The sequence below is a fragment of the Syngnathus floridae genome, chromosome 15 (genome assembly GCF_059516105.1).
Source record: "Syngnathus floridae isolate MCC-2025c chromosome 15, RoL_Sflo_1.0, whole genome shotgun sequence".
NCBI lineage: Eukaryota > Metazoa > Chordata > Actinopteri > Syngnathiformes > Syngnathidae > Syngnathus > Syngnathus floridae.
The window spans coordinates 4,641,276-4,663,960 of record NC_142427.1 but is presented as its reverse complement, the minus strand read 5'-3'; the positions used below and the strand labels follow the sequence as shown (position 1 = coordinate 4,663,960).

The following is a 22,685-nucleotide window of genomic DNA, read 5'->3' as shown; positions in this document are numbered from 1 at the left end:
GCCGTGCATATCCCATGATCCACTTCACAGAGCGTCTTCACTTCACTGAACATGTCCATCACGTTAATGCATTCGCCTAATTACCGACATGTTTACCTCCTGCCTTCATTTGAAAGCTACTTTCAGCGTGTTCAAATAGAAATTGCATGGAAACTGAGCTGGAAGTATATTTAAAACCAGATGATAATGAACTCCAAATGCAGTATTGTAGTTGTAAAAGGCTGATAAGCAATAATGTGACCGGCCAAACTCAATGAATAATCAAAAGAATAGAAATACAAAGGTAGGGTTTGCTCTGCGCCATATCATGTGAGTGTGACTCTCTTCTTCATGCTCTTCTCAGGTTGTAGCACATTACAAACACCTGGCCCATGTTCCTGTTTGATTTATTTGTACCTCCTCAGGGGCTCATTGACAAGTGGGGAGCAGTTTGGTCAGCAGCCTCTCGACACAGCACCAGGTGTTAAATGTACTATTCCACAGTCATCCAGCCAACATTAACACACACATTCACAGCTAAGGGCAAATCTCCTGCTCATCAAAAATGCACATGGACATTTTTTTATTGCGGCAAGTCTCAATGTGGAAATGCTAAAAAAATTCAACCTTGTGTGAGGAATTGTGCATTAAAATTTCATGACAATGGACAATAAATAGGCAGGAATATATTTTGAGTGACTGTTCTTTTTTGTGTCACTCATGCATTCTTGCATACATTGTTTAGATCTTAAATGTGGTTTAATATTAATAATAGATTTTATATGCATATAGACAATTGCAATTTTCTGACTTGAGCTATTCTCATTTATTGCTAGCATATGTCTAAAATGCTCAAAGATTACCATTTCGGGGAGAGCCTGTTACCAAGGTAACACGTCCATGTTACTTTTGACTTTGTGTGAAAAGCTACACATAAATAATAAACATACACAAAAACGACTTTCCCTTTCTTAACCTCCAGTGCATTCATACCAAGAAGGTTGTCTTTCCTTGCAGCTTATTACTTTACTGTGGAGTTGTGCCTTGACCTTCATCCCTGGCATGAGCCACACTTTCTTCGAGCAAATGGCAATGTCCAATTAGTTTAAGAATAGCATTTATTTCTCTCTCTTCTCGAACCGAGGAAACAGGTCTACTATCCAATAACCTTTAGCGTACAGAGGCTGTGACTTTGCTTTCACCTCAATAAAGCTCTCTGTGATTGAATCAAGTGGCCGAGGTCAATAGGACATATGTTCATTTCCCAAGGTCCTCTAGGGTCTCTAGGCAGAAAAAAATGTGCTGAGTGTCTTCTGTGACATTTATAGGCTAGGAACTGAATTATATGTCTTTTCCCCTTTTACGCATTCAATTCCAGTTTGATTCCTTCCGTGTGTTTCTGTGTACTTGCGTTGCATTCCGAGCCTGTGGTCATGCTTCAGGCACCGGCACAATTCACATCTGTCACTGGCTCTACCACGTCACCTCAATTTTCTGCAAACAAGTTTCACTTTCTATGCCTGGAAGGAAAGTCACTTCATCCTTTTGCTCATCTGCTTCTGTCTGCCTCTGTCAATGCCCTCCCGCTCTTGTTGTCTTACATCTGTCAGAGTCATAGACGGTCTTTTGTCAGCCGTCAACTGTCAGAGGACTACGATTCAAAAGAGAAGATTAAATTGGACTGTGGTGACTGTGCTATGTATAAGAGCAGGGTGGTAGACCACCATTTTGAAATCAACATTTGCGGTAAAAGTGTGCATTTATATGGTCAATAATAAAACCTACCAAGTATGGGAGTTCCATTCATGGAGAAGATTCAGTTGAAATTAGGGACCTACGTACATATACTTGAAAAATATTTAAGCAAATAAAGTGCTGTAGCTAAATGGCAAATAACTGGACAAGTTGTCTATTTACAGAGTACAAAGCAGGGTCACTTCCTACTTTAATCCTGCACTGATTCACACTCCCCACTTTAAACTTCTTAACTCAGCAGAATTTACTAAAAAGCCGTCTGTGTTGCCCGGTCCCGTTGTGACCCGTGAATCTGCGCGACCTCAACCGGATAAGACAAGGAGACATAACTCATCCAGGCAGCTTCAACAAGTCCTCCTTGTGTTCGAGCTCAGCCTTAGAAGCTGCCGGTAAATTTAGTCAACTCCACAACTAATGAACTCTCACCCTTGGGGGCTTTGCTTCTCTGAGTTGGAGTGCTGATCGAGCATTATCCTGATACCGTTTGACCCTCTCTTTCATTATAATTCAAAAGGAGAAAGTGATACTAGAGCGGTATTATTATTCTCAAACCTTGGTGAAATATTTGCCCTGGAGACAAAGCGTGATTAGAGCAGTGAGCTGACAGAGCTGAGAAAATCAGGGGGATCGACACTATAGAATGAGATGCTTTCAAGCATGTCAAGGCTCTATCTGGTAAATCTCATCTTCGAGTCTTGCTTTAGTTGATTCTCAGTTGAGTTGAAGAAATTCAATTGGCTTTACCTTTTTCTTGTACTCTGCTGCTAAACATTTGCCTGTCAGATTCCCACTTGAGACATACTGCGGGAAAAAGCCGTTTAGCAAGCGACAGCAGACACTTGACTCTGCAAGTCGACACTGTCACCTGTTAGGAACACACGCAGAGATTGTTAAAAAGTGCAGACTAAAGCTGATGCACAGCTGCTGCGTGACTGACAGGTGTGTCGCAAAACCACCTCGCAAGTCTTTCCATCTACAAAGTTGGCTTCAGGGCATGTCCTCCAACCAGGTAGAAGGAAAAATAAAAAAAAGCCAGCATGAAGAGTTTGTGTAATATTTTACAGCTTGTGAGTGTCCATTCACCCAAGAGGTCAGGCAAGGTCAGAGGCACACTCCATCACAGTTGTGCTGCTTCATTCCAAAGTGTTTCAAGATGACAACTTACTAGCTACTTCCAGCGATGCATTGTGACTGACTGCCTGGCCCAGATAGTTGCGGGCCACGCAGACGTAGCTGCCATCGTCAGGCTTGCTCCTCCGTCCGTGGACAATACGTAAGAAGAAGAGCGAGCCGCTCGGCAAGAGCATGCGGTGCGAGCGAGGGTTGTCCCGATCCGTCTCCACACGTTCCCCATCTTTGTACCACTCCACTGTAGGTGGCGGACGGCCTTCTGCTTTACAGTTGAGAGTGGCTGGTTCCCCTTTGGACACAATCAGGTCAGAGGGGTGCTCAACGATGCGGGGAGGGGAGTCCTCTTGGCGAAGACGAGACCCTGGAGGGAGGGATGACAAAAACTCAGTTAAGCATTAAGTGCCACGCGGGTTCCATTGTAGTCACTCTTACAATCGTGTGCTAATGAAAACGGTAGCAGGGCTGAAAGGATTTGACAAGGCGTGTTATATATTGTTGTGCAAGTATTAACAATAATCTAGTTTGACAATATAATTACCCGACAATTTATGTCGCTCATGAGGTGTTTTTCTTTGCTTTCAGCTGATGGAGTCCACGAGGCATTCATTGTAAATGAGTAAACAATGCTGAAATATGAAATCGTCTGGCTGCCTTTCAATGTCTGCTTGAATGGAAGAAAATTATCAAGGTTGTCGGTGACTTCTTGTTTTTTTTTTTTGTGAATGAAAGGACGTAACATTATGACGGGCAATTTGTAAGTCTTTCAATCTTCATGAAATAAGCAGTATAGGAAATTGATGGATGGCCGAATGAATGGATGGATGGTTTTTAGTCACCACAGCAAGCACAATCATTAAATCTGTCTGACTAGTTCACCAGAACTACGAACCATAAAATAACCTTTCATACTTCACTGTTAAGATGTCAATCCTTCAGTTCAGCTCTAAGATCACCAAGTGAGTTCCTTTGAGGCAGAACCTCCCTAATGAGGATCACCTTCAGATGCCCTGCCTGCATGTCCTCACAGCTCCTTGACATCGACTGTTCATCCAGCCATCCTTGTCGGATTGTTGGCTACTGTTGAGGTGATCAAGAGCCAGGCACTGTCCCCACCCTGCAGCACTGTTTGTATTTTTCTATTTACAGCAGAGTGCAAGCTGAATTTTGCGTTTAAGGATAATAAGGAGTCTAATAATTGGGCACTTAGACCTCCAGGGTGGATCCTACCAAGAATTCAGACAACCATACATCATACCTACAGGCAAATTATATTCCCAAATTAACCTCACACCCAGCATTTTTCGAGAGCAATGACATGAGCTCTAGAGAACGGCTAAAAGCACAGGGAGAAGATGTAGACTCGACACACAAAAAGCCCCGAGCAAGCAATGAACCCGAATCGATCTTGCTGTGAGCTACATGGAATTGAGGTGCTCCATTAAGCCTTGATGTTTTGCTTTGTTTTTGCTCATAACAGTTTATTCCTTAATGTCAGAGGACTGGTAAACCTTGCTGGAAGGATGCATACAAATGATTATGCATTATTTAAAACTTTTGGAAATGTAATATTTTGCCATGGAGTAAAAAAAATAGTCTTATCATGCAAATGAGGCTCAAATGACAAACATACAAAATAAGAAATAATTTAAATGTGTTGTCTTTCAAATGGGAGACACTAAATCAAATGAGGTTCCACTGGCAATGGATCACCTGTTACATTTTCCTCCCTCACCCCTCTACGCTGCTCTAACAAAGGAATAAACAAGGCTACCCCTGTGGTCTCTTGTCCCTGTTTACGGCACACATGCTTCTTTCCTTGTTCTTAATTGTGCTGGGCTGCTGCCTGTGGGTTTTAGCAGCTCCCTAAGCTCTCTGGCTACACAAGACAGGCAATATCAGCCCGCCACAAGTGGGGGGGGGCTCACAAAATCAGGCCTTATCTGTAAAGGGCCAGCAGCCAGCGGCAAAATCAGTATGCAAAAACATGCACACGGATGCACAATTGAGTACATGCATATACAAGGAAGGTCATTTGTAGCACCTGTGCCCCGACAAGTACAGTAAGTTGTTTCTTTTTAACTCAGTCATGCCTGAGGCAACAATGTTGGCTTAAAGTTCTGGGGAGAGGCAAGAAAAGATGCGTAACGGGGAGAGCAGTTTGGGCTGAGTGGCAAAGAGGTGTAGAGATACTCAAAAGTCTGATAAAATATACAACTTTGCTGCACTGCTTTTTATTAGTGTAGGCTGGGTGAATATTCGTGGGGAGGAGATGAAATTAGCTGATAAAGGGTCAAGGCAGAATCTTAAAAACAACAACACACGAGCACTGAGATCATGGCAATAACATGGGAGAAATGTTAATGTAATTTTCTAGCATGTTGGTGGTCTGGGCTCGACCCACCCCAGTGAAACTTGGAGAATAACACTGCGTGTATTTATACAGTATGGAAGAAGAGTACCATGTGACCGAGCCAAAGTGAAGTTATTGCGTTGAGGTCACAAAAACTGTCAGCTCAAGATGAAGAATCCCACAAGGCCTAACGCTTCAGACGTGGTGTCTGACACGGATGCACGCAGTTCCCCAAAATAACTAAGTGTTTTACAGCTGGTGGTTTGGAGAGGACACTAAAAATGCTGGATCCTGGAGACTTAAAACCTCGCAGATCATTTGCAGCAGAGCCCCAGTTGTGTGGATGATAAATCCCAGCCTGGGGCAACGTGGGATTATTACCTGAACTCGAGTACCAACGCCACCCTGGAGGACTCCAATAAACTATGTTCAAAATGTTTTGTTGAGGACATTTTTGCCTGAGGAGAAGTAATTTAATTTTCTTTTGTAGTCACAATGGGATGGACATTGGCTCCAAATCCGCATTTCCTAAGAGAAAGACAAAGATTTCCATATTCTACCTAGTCAAGATCCTTATTTTGACAATAAAACAGGCAATTAATGTTTTTTTATCATGATTTTCAGTGTCTCTTTTTCATGTCTCATCTACTTCTTTCAGTTTGTCCACCTGTTCTCGTCAGCCGTGTTTCTTGTGTCAACTAATCGGAGCCGTCCTGTCAGATCTTGCCCAGGCGTGTTTGGTTTCTCATCAGTTTTGTTTGTATATATAGCTCCTTTTATGCCATGATTCCTGTGGAGGAATTACTTTCATTCAGCCACAGTACACCTGCCATGTTGGTTGCAGCAGGAATGTAAGTTTGAACAACCAGCAAAAATTATGAATGCAGAAAGGAGCAGAGACTTCTGAATGCATATGTCGTGGTAATAATGTGGAGTTAAAAATAACCATGCCACAGATTTAAACTCAAAATATTGTTTGAGTGACAGCTGGCACAGCGAGACTTTTAAGATTACTTGAGGGATTCAGTTAAGACAACTGACAAAGCTTAAAAACAAAAAATCCACAACCAGAGGACTTGGACTGGCTCTGCTTGGTCATGTTCAATACTGAATCCTTTCAAAAATGTGGAATAAACAAGCGATGTATATTGTATACTGAAAGATGCTGCAAGGCAGATTTTTCTTGCCGCTCGACAGAGCTAGTCTCTATTGAACAGTCATGACCTGTGTTGTGATGAACATTAATAAATGCATTTCCCTGTTGTCCAACAATGGGGAAAAAATGTAAACACACATCGTGCTAACATGAATTTGTTGCTTGACTCAAACCTTGAAGACATGCACTTCAATCATTCACTCTTCAATTTGTGAGGCAAAACAAGGGGAAGCCAATAAATTCCAGAAATTCTTTCCCAGGTTGTATAAACTGTAATTTAGTGAAACAATTAAACACTGTCATTCACAAATGTCAGGGTGGTCGGTAAGAGCCGTCTACAGACACGCTTCTTGGCAACAATTGAGCCTTCCAAAATTGCATTCATGGAAGAGCTTTTTAATCTGGGTTTATCAATATTTCGCTCTCCCTGGCATCCAGACTTTTAATAGCACAATGGCCAATACAAACGTCCCTGGAGATGAAAGGCAAGGTCATGGACATGATAACAACTCCCATTACTGTAGTGCAAAGCCAGATGTTGAGAGGAGAGTAAACCAAGTGAACATGCAAGCAGAAATAATATACAAACTGGGCATACTGCAGATGTGTAATTTTAAGATGATTCAAGTCTTGCAACATTTTTTTCTTTTTCACAGTGTTGTTAATACAAAAATTATTATCGGGGAAAAGAGGAAGGAATAAAATACTTGAATTGCCATCTGTTAAATGTTCACTGGGAAGGTAACATGCAATTAGGTCCCCAGGGCAGAATCAAACAAGAACACTGCTGGTACGTGATAAAAATCTGAGCCAACTAGGTCAACGGCATACTTAAAGAAAAGAATCAATCCATCAAGCATATTTTGTACCTTACTTCAAATTCCTTTATGCATAAACAAGATGCAGAGGGTGCAACCTCCCGCTGTTCACCACTACCAGGAGGCCAGCAGCAAAGCTAACATGCTTCTCCTCACTCCATTAAATGTATAATGGAAAGTCCGGTTTCTGCTTTTGTCATTGGATTTTTCTCAAGCAGAGCTAAAAGTCAGACTTCCAGTGACGGACGCAGACATTGAAGAGGCCCAGGTGTATTTTCTAAGGACATTTAACAGTGTACTTACTCTGAAATGAGAGAATCAGTTTAATGACGTGCATGATGTGATTTGTCCTCCTGGAGTGTGACTTTCATTTCCCCATCGTCACCATTTAAACAAGATTTTTTTTCTTAACAAATTCAATTAATACATATTTTTTATTACATTTAAATGGTGTCATTGTGTGACGTATGTGAACATCTGGATGACCTCAATTCATTTTTGGACTTAATTAAGCCTCTGGTAGAAGCAACCCAGATGTGAGTAACTGTCATGATGACTCAATAGAACGAGACTTTGCTCAGTGAGTCTGAAAGATGTCAAATCCTTGCTGGATTGTTCATTTTCATCTGGACATTGTTGTCCATTTATTTGTGTTGGAATAGTGGTATTGGGTGCTTTGTATTGGTATCAATGAATATTCATATGAAACAAAATTCATCCAACGAGATGAGATTTAACTTTGCGGCGAAAGATTTGGCCTACATGACTTCAGCCTGGTGCTTCATTTTTAGATGGCATACAGAATATGTGGGGTGGTGTACCCTCCACAACCTCCTTATTACATGCTGGAAGAAGAAGCAATGCTGCCACAGCAATAAAGTAGTGCAGCAGAAACTGATGTCAAGAGTTCAGCAAGGATGAGAAATGGCTGCTGGAAGTCCATCATATGCTGACCTTTCTTCCACAACAAACCTGCTTGTGTCAATCAGTTCCTCTGAGCAAATACTGTTCAAAATGTGGACGTACAAATTGCTTTTCACCCCCCCCCCCCCCCCACCCACACCTCACTCGTATGATGGGATTGAAAAGATCCTTTTTCTCTCTCTTTTTTTACAGAAAAGACCACAGCCATTTCAAACCATTACTATTAGAACTCTCAACTTTCAAAAAGGTCTGCAAGAGGGTGATAAAATTATATGGTCAGACAGTAATCTGAGAATATATTATGCTTGTGTGCTTAAATGTGTTTTATTTGGCTGGCTTGATTGGGGCCAGAAGGGGAAATCGTGGTTCTGACGAATGCAAGTTGGTAGTTGCTGACCAAATGGGAAAGAAAAACAAAAAATAAAGACATGTGAGTCCTAAAATAATATGGAGTTGATCAGCCAACAGATTGCACTTGCCTATGGTACCTTTGATTTTTTTGGAAGTGCAGCATTCAAAGTCCAGTCACTAAAATGAGTCACGATTGTTGGATGGCCTTCTGCCAGCAGTTATCACCTTGATGCAGCCATGTGATAAGCGCCCCAAACACAATGATTATCTAAACTTGCCGTGATTGGCAACATTTCCCGGATGGACCCGGAGAGACTCTCAAGTAAGGGGTCGTAAACTTGCATCCAATTTAAAAATTGTTGGCAACAGTTGATGTTGATGATTTCATTCATTGATATCTCAAATGTAACAAAATAATTGAGTTAATTAGAAGCTGTAGGCAGATTTCATTTTAATTGGCCAGCCAAATGAAGAGATGATTGGAAGGAGCTTTAAACAAATGAAAACAGAAATGACTGCTGGTAGTTTGGATGATTGGAGGTGAAGCTTTCCGTAGTCAGATATACTACGGGGACAAAAAGTCGAGTAGATTAATGGACTGCCTCCAGTTTTCTTTTTAATCTTTTGGTTCTTATTTTAAAAATCTGCACGTGGTGTAATTGCAATAATTCCAGCCACATATGTCTGTCAAAGACAACACAGCTCATCCAGACACTGATGCAATCCCCCTTCACTTCTTTTCCAATTTACCCACCTCATTAACCTGAAGCAGTTTATTTCAATCATGTGAAATTTTAATTGCTTGTCTTTCCACTCAACTTAGTTGACTGAAGGCTCTTGGCTCTAAACCATAATTCAGCTTTCTGTTCTTTTGATTGAAATTTCTATAAATGACTCAATGTCAAGAGCACGCGCTGACGGCTTTGAAACTTTTTTACCTCACAAAATACTTGGCTCTTCAATGCCCTAAATCAAAATAAAGCATGAGCCCTTGATAATGCATTATTGCCTACTGTGCTGTATTTACATTAATACCCCTGCTTTCCAATCAATCATCAATTCATAAGCTTCAGTCTTGCCAGTGGATTGATAAATGAATTCAAAGCTATACCATCTAACAATGGCTCTAATTAAATGCATTATGGTTATTCTCTCTGTGAGAGAAGCTCTGGTGGGAAAAATACTTTTTATCCCGCAATCTTGCCACATAGTGCTTTGAACATTGTCAGTAATGACAGACGAATTGAAGAGGAAAGATGAGAAGGATGGAAGGGATGGCAGAGAGATGAGCTGCACGACTCATGTGCTCCCTTTCTAATAGTAATCCATTAGGGTGTTCTTTTTTTTTTTTGCAATTAATTTGTGCCGACTTAAATGATTTGTGAGTCTGCATCCACCTCTGATGTGAGAATGTGTCCTCTTCGGTTGCATTTTGCTGTGAAAGTGAAAATAGCGTGGAAGATTTTCCACAAAGCGTATTGATGGTATTGATTATAGAACGTTCCACTGGAGAAGAGATGGCTCACACAGATGTAACCTCAAGAAGCATCTCTGAGGTCATACTATTTCCATGACCTTTAAAGCTGTCTTTTCAAAATATTAATTCGCTTGACGTCTGTTAAAAGCCACATCCTAGAGAAGCAGAGAGAGCATTCCGAGAGCACCTCAATCATCGCCAGATTCTCTTCAATCATACATGTACAACTTGCAGGGTCACAGGGGTAAAACATTTTGTTCCCATTTGAGGAATAACCACACATTAGAAGTCACTTGAACTACTTCAAAACACATGGCTATGAAAGCCTTGAATTATCCACACAAGTCGTAAATATGGAAATATGAAACCAGAAGTGTCTTTGGGAAGTAAAAAAATAAAAAATCTTAAATGGTGATTGCAGACTACTTAAAATAATCAAATTTGTCTAATTTTAATGTGATGACAAGTAATTATTTTTTATAGATGTGTATTTTGAAATACTTACATGCATAGATCAGAAATGTGACCAAAATGCTTTTCCTCTTCTTCCACAGACAAATGATGGACGCAAACGGAATACTACAGGTGTGGGAGGTTCCCTTAGGCTAGGAACCGACAACTCTCAGCATGGCAGGCAGTAATCGATCCCATTCAAAATTGGGAGTTATGTGTGCGTGTCGGAGTGGATGTGCATGCCTTTGTGCAAGTGTGATGACCTGTGAACTTGAACACCCGCCCCTTACTCTCACAAGGGTTGACAATCGTGCTTAGACTCCACAAAGCGTTGCAGGAAACCATCACAGATTTTCATAAGAGTCAAAAACACTTGGATAGCAAGCTGAGCTAACATTATTCCAAATGCATGAATGCATATTCATTCTCAACCAAATACTGATATCCACTTGGGTTCGACAAAATTTCATACATTATCGTTTGTATAATAAAGTGGAAATTTGATGACGATTCCATCCGATACACCAAAATGAGTCCTCATCGGTTACAAAGATATCCCATATCATCCACAGAGGGAGAAAAAAAAAGGCCTCATTAGCCGAAAGCCTCAGCTCATCACTGTCAACTCAGGAAAGACCCCGGGGAGTCTTGTTACCTTGGGAGAGGCTACGAGAAGCTAGTTCCCTCCAATCAGGCTATCATTACTCGAGGTCCAGCCTTCTGTAACAAGTACCATGTCAATATGTTGGTCAACCTCTAGCAGCCAAGAGTGTCACTTGCCAAAACTGGAGGAGTAATAAGCCATGTCAACCGAAAACCGGTTTACTACCAATTCCAGTCAGCCCGATGTCTCCAGCAGTTTGTACTCATCCAATTCCAATGACATTATGAAAAAAAAAAACACGCTGGCAAAATGGCAAGCAGAATGTAGTTCACTGTAATGGAGTAAAAGTTATTATTTATATTATTCATTATATTCATGTCAAAACAAAAAGTCAATTGCCAAACTACTCTGACCAGAGCGTTTTTCACCCCCAAAAAATATTGGATAATTGTAATGAAATAAAGGTAGCTTGTAACCACTCATCTATGTCCATGTACTGTCCAAGCCTTGTGGAGATTGAGATTTTTTTCCAAGTATTGAAGCGATCAAAACATAACCTCTGGCAGAAAATCATTCCTAATGGTACTGTAATGATAACTTTCCTTCCTCTGCTCTGATTTTTCCACTTATTTTTATTTGGCCTAATAGCAGCTTCATCTCAGCAATCAAACTCAATTGAAGAGCAAAATGTGTTGGCGTGTTGAGAGCTATTTCTGAGTCCCAACCACATCCTGATTCCAAAACATGACATTTTCTGTAATACGTAAAAAGAGCAAAGGTGAGAAAATGCTGCCATGTTTTAAAAACATTTGTTTGGGCCTTTATTTTGCTCAACGACAGCATCTCAATTTTGGAATAATTGTAACGTCTACTGGTAAAAAGCTGTCAACAGGGAAAGCACAGAATGGCACATTAATTTCCACCTTGTTTCAAAAGCTATGTTTACAGACCATCCAAACAAAGCAGGTGAAATGGCACGGCTAGTCACAGCATCACTCTGGGGATGCATAATTAAAATGTGCGGGACAAACGCACATGGGCACAAGTGCATGTTTTTTTTTAATGATGGCCATTTAGACTGTTATGTATCATCTGGCATCCATTACTGGTGGCAGCTTTATAAAGCCAGAGATTAAACTCCCAAAGTAATTCCAGGTGGCCTGTCACGGCACAACAGAAATACTTAACCTCACACTTTAAGCGCTCAGTGTTATAATATTATAAACTTTCAATATGATGCACAAATACAATGCATAATGGCAGCTCTAAGAATTGACTGCTGTTTCCTAATATCGGTGATCTGTGCTACAAATGGATTTTTCCGAGTTGATCAGTGAGTGTTTGTAATACTTGAAATGCTTTATTCCAAAGAAGAATCTCACGCGAAGCCAAAATGTTAGTTTATTCATTGCTCAATATTATTGAGTCGTTCCTGTAGGGCATGACTTTCATGTCAGGCGTCTTCAGCTGAATAAATCAATAGAATTACCAGCTTGTTGCCGACGGTTTCGTTAATTTTGAAGTAAGCGCATCTTCGAACAGGGCTGAAAAACAGATCTGAGGTCTGTTTCAAGAATAACTGGCAGAACATGGAAGAAGAATGAGATATGGAGAGAACTGCTGGAGCTCTCATAGTAAAGGTCTGTGGTCGGTGCGGTGAGACCAAAATTTGTCAGTTTGGAATTGTAAAGACAACAAAGCGGAAACCTGTTGTCGTGGGTTTTATTTTTGAGCTCTTGATGTGGCGAAGGTCCACATTTTGTGTCTGGCTACATTGGAGTCACAACAAACATGGTCAGAAGAGCTCAACCCCACAATAGAGGCGCTGTTGTCACCTTTTATTGCGCAATGGTATGCAAATCAAACCATTCCGAATCAACCTACAGCCATTGTAAAGTTGATAAATCCCCACAGTTCTACAATAGCTGCACTAAATAAACCCATCAGTCAATGTCTGACATTTATGGTGAATGAATGAATGAATGATATTGACAGCTGTCTTTGTCTGTGCGGACAAAGTGAGGCAGGTGCAAACAAAACATTTGGATTTTTTTTTCCCCTCTCTCTACTTTTTGGTTGACCATGAACTTTATTTTTACTACATTTTGGAATAAAAAATGATCTGAACATTAATTTGATGTGTTCTACTTTTTCTGTACACTAGGACACCATGTTACATGACTCTTATGTACTATATATGCTTTAATACCAAAGCAGTATATAAGTAGAAGTAAGTCCTTTCATACTACAACTAGTAACTCGCCAGCTTTGCATCTGCATCACCAGCTTTGCATTTGCATCCCTAACAATGTGACTTTTTACAGTCTACTACATGCCACACAAAGGTGACACACCCATTCTGTATGCATCCCGATAAAGCACAACACAATCTCAAATAATGAGCAGGTAACCTTGCTGTTATTGTTAAGCGTCCTTTAGGGTACGTAGCCCCTTGAAGATGTTTTTTCTTGTAATGAGCCCATCTGCAGAACGAGTGACAGTGCACAAAGGCCTCATTTTCCATCCAGTTAAAATACCAGACATGTACTGGTTTGACTGGTGGGACTGTTCCAGTGCAGTCTTCCTCATTAACCGACAACTCCTGTGCCGCATACGCCCACTGAGGGCTGAAGATGGTAGGCAGGCACACACATGCCAACGCTCTTATGCATAAAACCTACTTTTGCATAAATCCTCGCCCCCATTTTGACACCTATTATGGCAATTAACTTCCTCGGGTGAGATAAGAGCTGAATAAAAGAGGCTTACAAGAGATACCTATATGTACAGTAAATGGATACTAGGGAACACTTGAGGGCACACTTAGTGATGGAAAAAAAAAGTAAAAAAAAAAAAAAAAAAAAGGTATATAGTACAACTTGCATCCACGCTGGTACCTTCCACCTTCTTATCTGAACAAACTTGGAAATGGTCAAACTGTTACATTTTCAATCTACCATCTGCATCTTATCATAGCCCCTTTCACGTTGCCTTAGAACAAAATAAAAACATACCTGAACAAAGGTGCAGAAATGCCAAAAGCCAATAAATCCCCTTGGAGCGGGCAGGCATCATTCAAAGAAGCAGCAGTCGGAGTATTCCAGACTTTCAATGCGCGTTGTGGTTACACTTAGTTCATCTAAATCCGAACTTGTGAGCCCGAGTTGCTGTCAGGCTTGGTCGAATTAAAGAGTCTCAGAGCCACTCCTCACGGAGAGATGCCCGCTCAAAGTTCAGATGAATTCTCGATGAAGTATCCCACTCGAGACAAAATACGGGGCTTTCTCCACGCGGCTCCTCACTTCGGACCGGCGACGGCAACTTCACCGCATCCATCGCCTGAGTCCAATCGTCATTTCGCGCAAGTAGGAAATGACCTAATAGAAATATTGTGGCAAGCACTTTTTAGCGAGGTTTCAATGTGGAGCCCGTGCACGCCAGACTGCTGCAAAAGTGGAAGCTGCGTTGGTTGGGTGAGACGCTTGTGTGTCTGCGTCAGTGCGCACACGAGGAGAAGTGGGCTCGGATTTTACCGCTGCTGCTCAGGAGATTCCACCCTTGACTACCCACGATTCCTAATTTGTAGCACTTAAAAAATGCCAATAATTCATAAATATTTGGTAAGAAGTGCTCACTGCTGTGGATATTAAACGATTGCATTCAAGTGCGAGGATGGGGGTTGACTTTTTTTAATCATTTTTATTCATGCTTGAAATGACAATTATTTGCACAATATATCCATGTTGCTTAAATGTGAACCTTTTAATCAAATAAACTAATAATTTATTACCAGTGGTCTCTTAATCCCCCCAGCCAGCCAGCAGCAGCATTGTTTGTTTTTTTGTTTTTTTTTTTAAGATGACCAAAAATCGATTCACTTCTCACCCCCTGACCTCTCAGCGTGCCATTGGGGAAATTAGATATGAGTGGAATTGCATTACAGTTGTGACGCTGCTGAACATTTCACGCCACGAAATGACACATGTTGACGAAACCGTCACACGCTGAATCCAAACAGTGCATATTTAAATGAGGAAAGTTATTTTCCCCTGTAACTACAGCAAATACCTAGCAAGCGCTCAGAATATTATTGTAAAAATGTAAGCACGCCCCCTAGAGGATGAAGAGACTCAGTGCGGAAACCATCATGTGCCTATGTCGCCTCAACAACAGGTGCCGCAACAAAAGAAGGTCACGTGAATTCTGACAACTATTTAGACCATTGCTCACATTTCAAAGCAGTGGAATATTTTCCAGGAACAGATGGTGAAAATATTGTGTAACAAAGACATGCCTGTCTTCATGGCAACACAAAGCATGCAATGGCAAAGCCAGAGACTGAGAACTGTTTTTCACTTCAAAATAAATATAAAAGATGACAAATATTTCATACGTTTTCACCCTATAATGGAATGTGCATTGTTGCATGTGCATTTAACTCATAAATGCAGATGGTTATGATTAATCGAAGGCAGTCTGCCTTCCCCATTTCATATCTCTGTCAGTTCATTGGCTTTTTCAGTTTGCTTTACTCATTTATATCTTTGCCTGTCTGTCACTGCACATCAATGCGGTTACTCTGCATCATCCAAAGCCCTGTATGAATGAGAAACAACCTTCACGTTCTTCACCCAAATCACAGCAGTGGAATATGATGCAATAGCTAGCTGCATCTCCTCTTCTCTCTGTCTCTCGAAATGAGCAGCGTGGTAGCCAGTCTCATTCCACTCTTTAAAGAATGAAGAGCCTTTCAAGTCCTTACAGTCTCGCTGTCGTGTTTTTTTTTTCTTCTGGCTGGAGCATAAAGACTCACATTTTTTGAGGGGAAAAAAAATGTTTTTCATCTTGAGAGGAGAAAAAGGGAGATCAAAACTATTTCATCAACCATGAAAAATAGCCAGTACAAGCTTCAATTTAGATGCAGTTTTTTAAATACTTGCATGCCTGGTAATGGTGCTATAGTATGTCACTTTTTTCATATTACAAATTAATTTGGAGAAGTACAGTAACAGCACATCTGTCTCTCGAATGAGCGGTATCGGGTTTGAATTCCATGATTTCCTGGGCTTTTTCCAAGTAGGGTTAGGGTGAAGTCAATGCCACATTATTAGTTGTGTGCCTACCATCTCACTGTTTTCTTGCAAAATAATTCACTTTCCCTACAATAATGTCTCAGACCACGTTTTTGTTCTTTGAGTTTGAAAATTCTTGTTACATCTATTTTGAAGGGTTCCAATAATCCGGAGAATAGTATTAAAAGCGGGCATATTTTTGTGGGGCGTACCATTGTTGTGCAAATGCTTGTCTCGCAGCACAATGGGGGGCCTTTGTTGGCTTTAGACAAAACACTGGATGTGTCCAGCTGCTTAACTGTTATTAAGTGCGACATTGTCTGTCAGCACATAAAAATAAAGTCCCATTCCTGGAAATTGGGGTCGCCATTATAGTTTACAGTGGTCTAAAATTATACTCCCATTACTCTAACCTGGAGCAACACTGCTTGGGCTTATTTCTGACATTTTCTGTGATTTAATAGAACATTGGTTAATGCTTTAAAACCAGTCATTATGTAAATGATGCAGATGGACCCAAATGTTGTCAATATTAAAGAGCTTGTACTGGACAGTACCTTTGTATCCATAGCTGCTGTCACGGTCTGCTGCAGGTTGCATTTCAGGTTTTGGGGTGATTACGTCACGGTTTTGTCTGTATTTATCTGTTTGGAAATGAATGACATTGTCACTGTGTTTCATTTTTACATACTTGTCTCTTAAAAAATAAATAAACTATTCATAGATAAAAATCAGCAAACGTGAAGCGAGCAGCAGTTTTTGGATGTAAAAGTGACAGTAACAGTCTACTGTAGCTAGGGCTTGTTTCTTTTCAACCGCTAGAGAGCAGTATAACTGCATCGACAAACAGCTGATCTGTTTCGAAGGATGGCGTGCCTCTTCCTCATCTTAGAAACTATTTGATGCACCTCTTGTATTGGATCTAAAGTGAATCCGCATGCGTGTAGCTAATGCTGAGCTGAAGATATTTCAAATTTGCTTTCATTATATAACGTGAAAAGAGCTAGACATTATTTCAACTATAATTAAAGGTTTAACACATCCTAGGTTTAATGAGTAATTTGATGAGACACGAGCACATGTGCTTGCTCATCGGAACAATTTCTTACCTGACAAAATGTCCACAGCACTGCCGCACCCCACTCGCTCGACACCAAGCATGCTGATGAGAATGAATTGGGTGGCAAGTGCCAGCATGATTCCTGGCTCTGCCTTTAATTGGGACTTAATGCACCTGGAACCAAACACATTTGAATAATTAGCGAGAAATATGTGGTAGCATTTGCAAACAATCTCTACAATTTTTAAGAACCATTTGAGTGATTACAATGTCACGACGCAAATGCTTCACACCACCAATCCTGCTGCTATGCACCATGCAAAGCCATGCTCTTTGAGGAAGAGGGATGGGCTTCCTTCTAAATCCCGCACAGCATGTAGTCAAACTGTGATGCTTTCTTCTTGAGTCTGAGCACGTCCTTACGAAGTGAGAAAATGAAGACTACTGCAGTTTCAGGGTTAACTCCAGTAGCTTTGCTTGACCCTACAAGTATGCCGTAAATCAAACAGTCTGCACATTTGAACGAAAATAAGAGCTGTTTTTATCAAGATATTATTACACAATTGTGCTTTCATACAGCTTTGACCAGGTGTCCCTAATGTTGTGGTTGGTGAATTTTAACTCCCAATCCAAGATCAAGTAAAATCTGCATCCTTCCCATTTCCACCCGGTCCTTTACAAAGAAACATAACAGCAGAAATAATAAGTCGGTTCTTCTGATCAGCCATCTGTGCTACAAAAAGCCTTGCAACTCTTCCCGTCTGTCCAATGGACAGCCAGATTCCCGGGATGTCTTGGCGCCCACCGCCCACCATCATCATGTGCCACTTTAATTGTTCTGCAAAATGAACGTCCACAGCCAGAACTACAAATACGTATGCCAAAACACTTGAGCAAAGAAGTGTCCACCAATTGACAAGGAGGGACCATAATTGTTTTGGAGGTGTAAGCAATGCCACAATGTAGCTGTAAGCAGTTTGTAAGCAATACAAATGTGTTGCATAGCTCAAACACAAGTGTCGCTACAGTCTGGGTCTGGTTAATGAGATTGTGTGGAGTCTTGTCAACGAATGTAGCGGTGTGGCATATCAGCATGCTCGACACGTCAATGAAAGAATCTCATAAAGATGCTTTGAGGCAGAAAGAATAATATCCAGCAGCTATACCATATTCAGTATCAATGATATTAATATTCAGGACTACTGTCTCGAAAAAAATCTGCATGTAATATTTGAGCGAGGGATATTGCATTTTGCAGACTAGTGAAAATTAAATGTGATAGCAACATTATTGCATTATTTTGTTAAATATAATGCATCATATGAGAAATACAGACAGAAGAATGTCAGAATTGTTGTAAATACCAGTAGAATTTCTGATATACCTCTCACATGACTCTTATTATTCCGTGCAGGTGTACCTAATACAGTGTCCAATACGAATGGAGCGTTCACACTTCAAAGGCTCCCTGCTGAAATATATAACAATATCTGTTAGACTCATCTTCTCGCGCATTGGACCGAGGGGTGAGCCTTCCGATCAAAGGTGACGGGAGAGCTGATTTCCTTCCTCCCTCCGACTGCTGGGGAATAATCACAGCTCACCATCTAACATATTGTCAATAAGAAAGAGCAGAAGCTCCTCTTGTAACACTGCAGACAGATCACAATACTCCAGCAAGCAGCAGAGCGTGACCAGAATCAGCTTCAGGTGCACCCCAACCCCCTCTCCGAGCGCGCAACAGCCGATAGATAGGCCATCTTCACTTGCATCCAACTTGCTTTTGTGCGGGCGCTGATAACATTCCCCATGGTAAAAAATGATACAGGTTGTACGTAGAAACATGAGTGGCATTTGTAGGATGACATTATTCATCCCACATTGCATGTCTGTACGTTGTGAAACCAAATATGTAGTTTTATAAATGCCAGTGGATAAGTCTACACACCCCTGTTCAAATGCCAGGTATTTGTGATGTAAAAATAAGAGACCCAGATTCTGTAAATTATTTCAAAACTTTCCCCTCCTTTAATCTGAACAATGACCTGTACAACTTGTTTCAGCTTAATGTCCAGCTCTATGGCCGTCAACCTTTTACTTTTATGAGATCCTCGTCTTGGATGATGGAAACCTTCATGGTTGTCTGAACAACCGTTAACTTTTTTTATTTAACCAGTCCGACTGAATGGGCTGTGAGGTGTGACGTCTGAAAGCATCACCAGAGTACAGAAAGGCAGCAGGGGGCAGAACCAGGAAGTATGATTCACTGATAATTGAAGCTGGAAGAGGAGCTGCTGTGAGAAGGCAAAGCCTTGTTCTATTGAGACAAATTCAAATGTTTGATGTGAGCAAAAATTCACTACGCCAACTGTCAATCAAAAACTGCAAAACAACAAACGGGTGGTATTTTGTCCAGGAATGGAGGGTGACAGATACATGTTTTCATCACTGTCACGACACGTATTGGGAGTTATCAGAACAAGACAAATGGTGTTCTAAGTATGATAGGCTTCATCTGGGGCTTTGTCAGAGCTCAGTAACAAGTCATAGTCAGCTCAGCAGCCATTGTGGAGGAGGGAAATCTAGCCTGAGGGGTAAGAGATGATCCGATGAACCAGCCACAAGGGGCACTGACCTCTGGTCCCAGAAGATGAATGACCCAATATGTCAGCAGCAGATCCCAGTATAAATACAGCCTATGTGGTGAGATGAATCTGGAGATTTTGCTGGAAATAGGAATGTGAGTGATTCGCGATCACGAGCAATCTGCCTTTAAGCACAGAGTATTTTGCATTTTGAAATGGATTGATGGATGGGTGGAAACATTTGTGGATTTATGAGTCAACCGTTGCGTTGCCAGTATTGCTTGGGAGCGTGGATGGGGGGGGGTAGCAGGATGTGTTCCGATGAGTCTGGATTAGTTTGAATGCAATTCCAACACTTCCAAAAACCTAATCCCGTTTGGGTTTTCAAGACCACTAAAGGATTTCCTCTATCAGAAGTCGAAAAAAGAAACCGAATACCGTATTTGCCGGTGTACAGGTCGACTCGGTGTATAAGTCGACCCCCTAAAATTCGACGGAAATTTACGATTTTATGATATATCCTTTGTATAAGTCGAGCTCAATTGTTGCATTATATTAAACTTCAAAATTCAATATGCGAAATTTATTGACGAAATGTGTTCAAATTCCGGGAGGCCGTTTATAAGCACCGCGGAGGAGATCGCGGCCGGCGAGCTCGCGCACGCCACCCGGCACCAACGGGAGGCCGGAAATAGCTCCAAGCCGAGCGGATCGGCACTTTATAAGCACCGCGGAGGAGATCGCGGCGCCTCATTGGACTTCCAGCGGCCGGCGAGCTCGCGCACCCGCCCGGCACATCCGGGAGGCCGTGCGCACGAGCCAAGTGGCCGAAAATAGCCCCCGCCGAGCGGATCGGCTGTTTATAAGCACCGCGGAGGTGGTCGCGGCGTCTCATTCGACTTCCAGCGGCCGGCGAGCTCGCACACCCGCCCGGCACATCCGGGAGGCCGTGCGCACGAGCCAAGTGGCCGAAAATAGCCCCCGCCGAGCGGATCGGCTGTTTATAAGCACCGCGGAGGTGGTGGCGGCGCCTCATTCGACTTCCAGCGGCCGGCGAGCTCGCGCACCCGCCCGGCACATCCGGGAGGCCGTGCGCACGAGCCAAGTGGCCGAAAATAGCCCCCGCCGAGCGGATCGGCTGTTTATAAGCACCGCGGAGGTGGTGGCGGCGCCTCATTCGACTTCCAGTGGCCGGCGAGCTCGCGCGCCCGCCCGGCACATCCGGGAGGCCGTGCGCACGAGCCAAGTGGCCGAAAATAGCCCCCGCCGAGCGGATCGGCTGTTTATAAGCACCGCGGAGGTGGTCGCGGCGTCTCATTCGACTTCCAGCGGCCGGCGAGCTCGCGCACCCGCCCGGCACATCCGGGAGGCCGTGCGCACGAGCCAAGTGGCCGAAAATAGCCCCCGCCGAGCGGATCGGCTGTTTATAAGCACCGCGGAGGTGGTGGCGGCGCCTCATTCGACTTCCAGCGGGCCGCGCACTCGCGCACGCCGCCCGGTTCAAATTTTCTAAGTGCAACGCACAATGAGATGCATGAGAAACGGCCTTGGTTACCATCACATTTGAAGCGATGAATACGAAGTTAAATTTTATGACTCGGTGTATAAGTCGAGGTCGATTTTTTTCGGTCGATTTTGGATCGAAAAAGGTCGACCAATACACCGGCAAATACGGTAATAACCCTAAGAGACACGGGGTTCTTGATGAAGTTAGTGTATTTTTTTTAATGAGTTAGAATATTCAAAGTTTCAAAACAAAATCGCCTCATTTCCTTAAACATTAACCTTAAACATGAACACATGCTGTGAAACATTTTTTTAACCCTGTGAAAATAAACCAAACTTTGATTTCCTGAACAAAAATACTGCTAAATACTCCAGGCATAGTTAAACATATCAGATATTATTTTGGAAAAATTGAGTATTGTGGAAATGCTTTGTCACTTTGTGCACAAAACAACCAGAATGAATCTGAATTAATAGGCAAGAAAAAAAATTCAAATACATATAATAATAATAAAGAGGCAACTCTAAAAAGAAAGACTCGCAACTTCACAACTTACCCTCCCAGGTGATTCCTCCAATATTACAGCTCCATTCATCAGTATAACCAAATCTGCCAGTGTTCTTCTTTCAGGCATTCAAGCATTTAAGCACGAGTGTTGAAGGAGAAAAAGCAAGAAGACCTGCAAGAAGATGAGCAGGAAAATCAAAAGGAGTTGGCCATACTAAATGAAAATCCTTCCTAATCCATCTGTGATCCAAGAGGCGCTATCGGATGGGGTGCATACAAATTGCAAAGCTACCTCTGCAGCAACGTAGGTCCACTTTTTCCTCAGGGTCCTAAGGCTGCACATCTACAGAGGAGATTCTGTGGCACTAGAAACATGTTAGCTTCTGTTGTGGCTTGAACATTTTGAATTCAGTCTAATGGAAAAAAAAAATACAATAAGCCCGCTGGCATTTCTCACAATGTTGTTTTCTCATTTGCGTTTAATCATGGGTTTAACAATCACAGTTTTGCATATTGGTGTTTATCCACAGATAAAGATGGTGTATGGTTTTTTTTTTCCTGGTTTCCTGCAGCCACTGTTTTAATATGGATAACCACCGCTGCACAGACTGCAGAAATGTATCCCACTGTGTTCTGCAACAAAGCAATCTTGCCACTGTCTTTTTCACCAAATTAAACTGAATTCATTTCTTTCCTTACCACTTTGTTTCCAATTGCACTGACAAAAACATACTCAGGTTATATGCTGCAGAGCGATCATAGATAAAAGCGAGACCTTTTACACATTTCTTCGGCTACATGTGGGTTTGACCACAGAATTATATTTTTCTAAGTTCTCTTTTTCATGTTGGGTTTTTGCTCTCCTCCCCGATATACTAAATTGATTGAATCGCTTTATAATTGATTGGGGTATTTTCTTATCGTCTAGATTTTATTGAGGAAAACGTGGCCACAAT

The 22,685-nt window shown here is 41.9% G+C and overlaps 1 protein-coding gene across 6 annotated transcripts in view; it reads right to left on the bottom strand.

The window, feature by feature from the left end:
* LOC148385970 (roundabout homolog 1-like) overlaps positions 1-22,120 on the bottom strand; it is a 50,838-nt gene extending 28,718 nt beyond the window's left edge. Inside the window, exons 1-5 of one of the 6 annotated variants that reach the window (XM_088398899.1) lie at positions 22,022-22,120; positions 21,779-21,901; positions 17,180-17,304; positions 16,628-16,714; positions 2,900-3,226 (exon numbers count right to left, since the gene is read on the bottom strand). In XM_088398899.1, the coding sequence (XP_088255025.1) occupies positions 2,900-3,226; positions 16,628-16,714; positions 17,180-17,267 (502 nt within the window). In that variant the 5' untranslated portion in view covers positions 17,268-17,304; positions 21,779-21,901; positions 22,022-22,120. Of the gene's footprint in view, positions 1-2,478; positions 2,601-2,899; positions 3,227-14,012; positions 14,520-16,627; positions 16,715-17,179; positions 17,305-21,778; positions 21,976-22,021 lie in introns of those variants that run through there. The other 5 variants (XM_088398900.1, XM_088398898.1, XM_088398901.1 and 2 more) reach the window with 5 other exon arrangements.
* Positions 22,121-22,685: the final 565 nt, after the last annotated feature.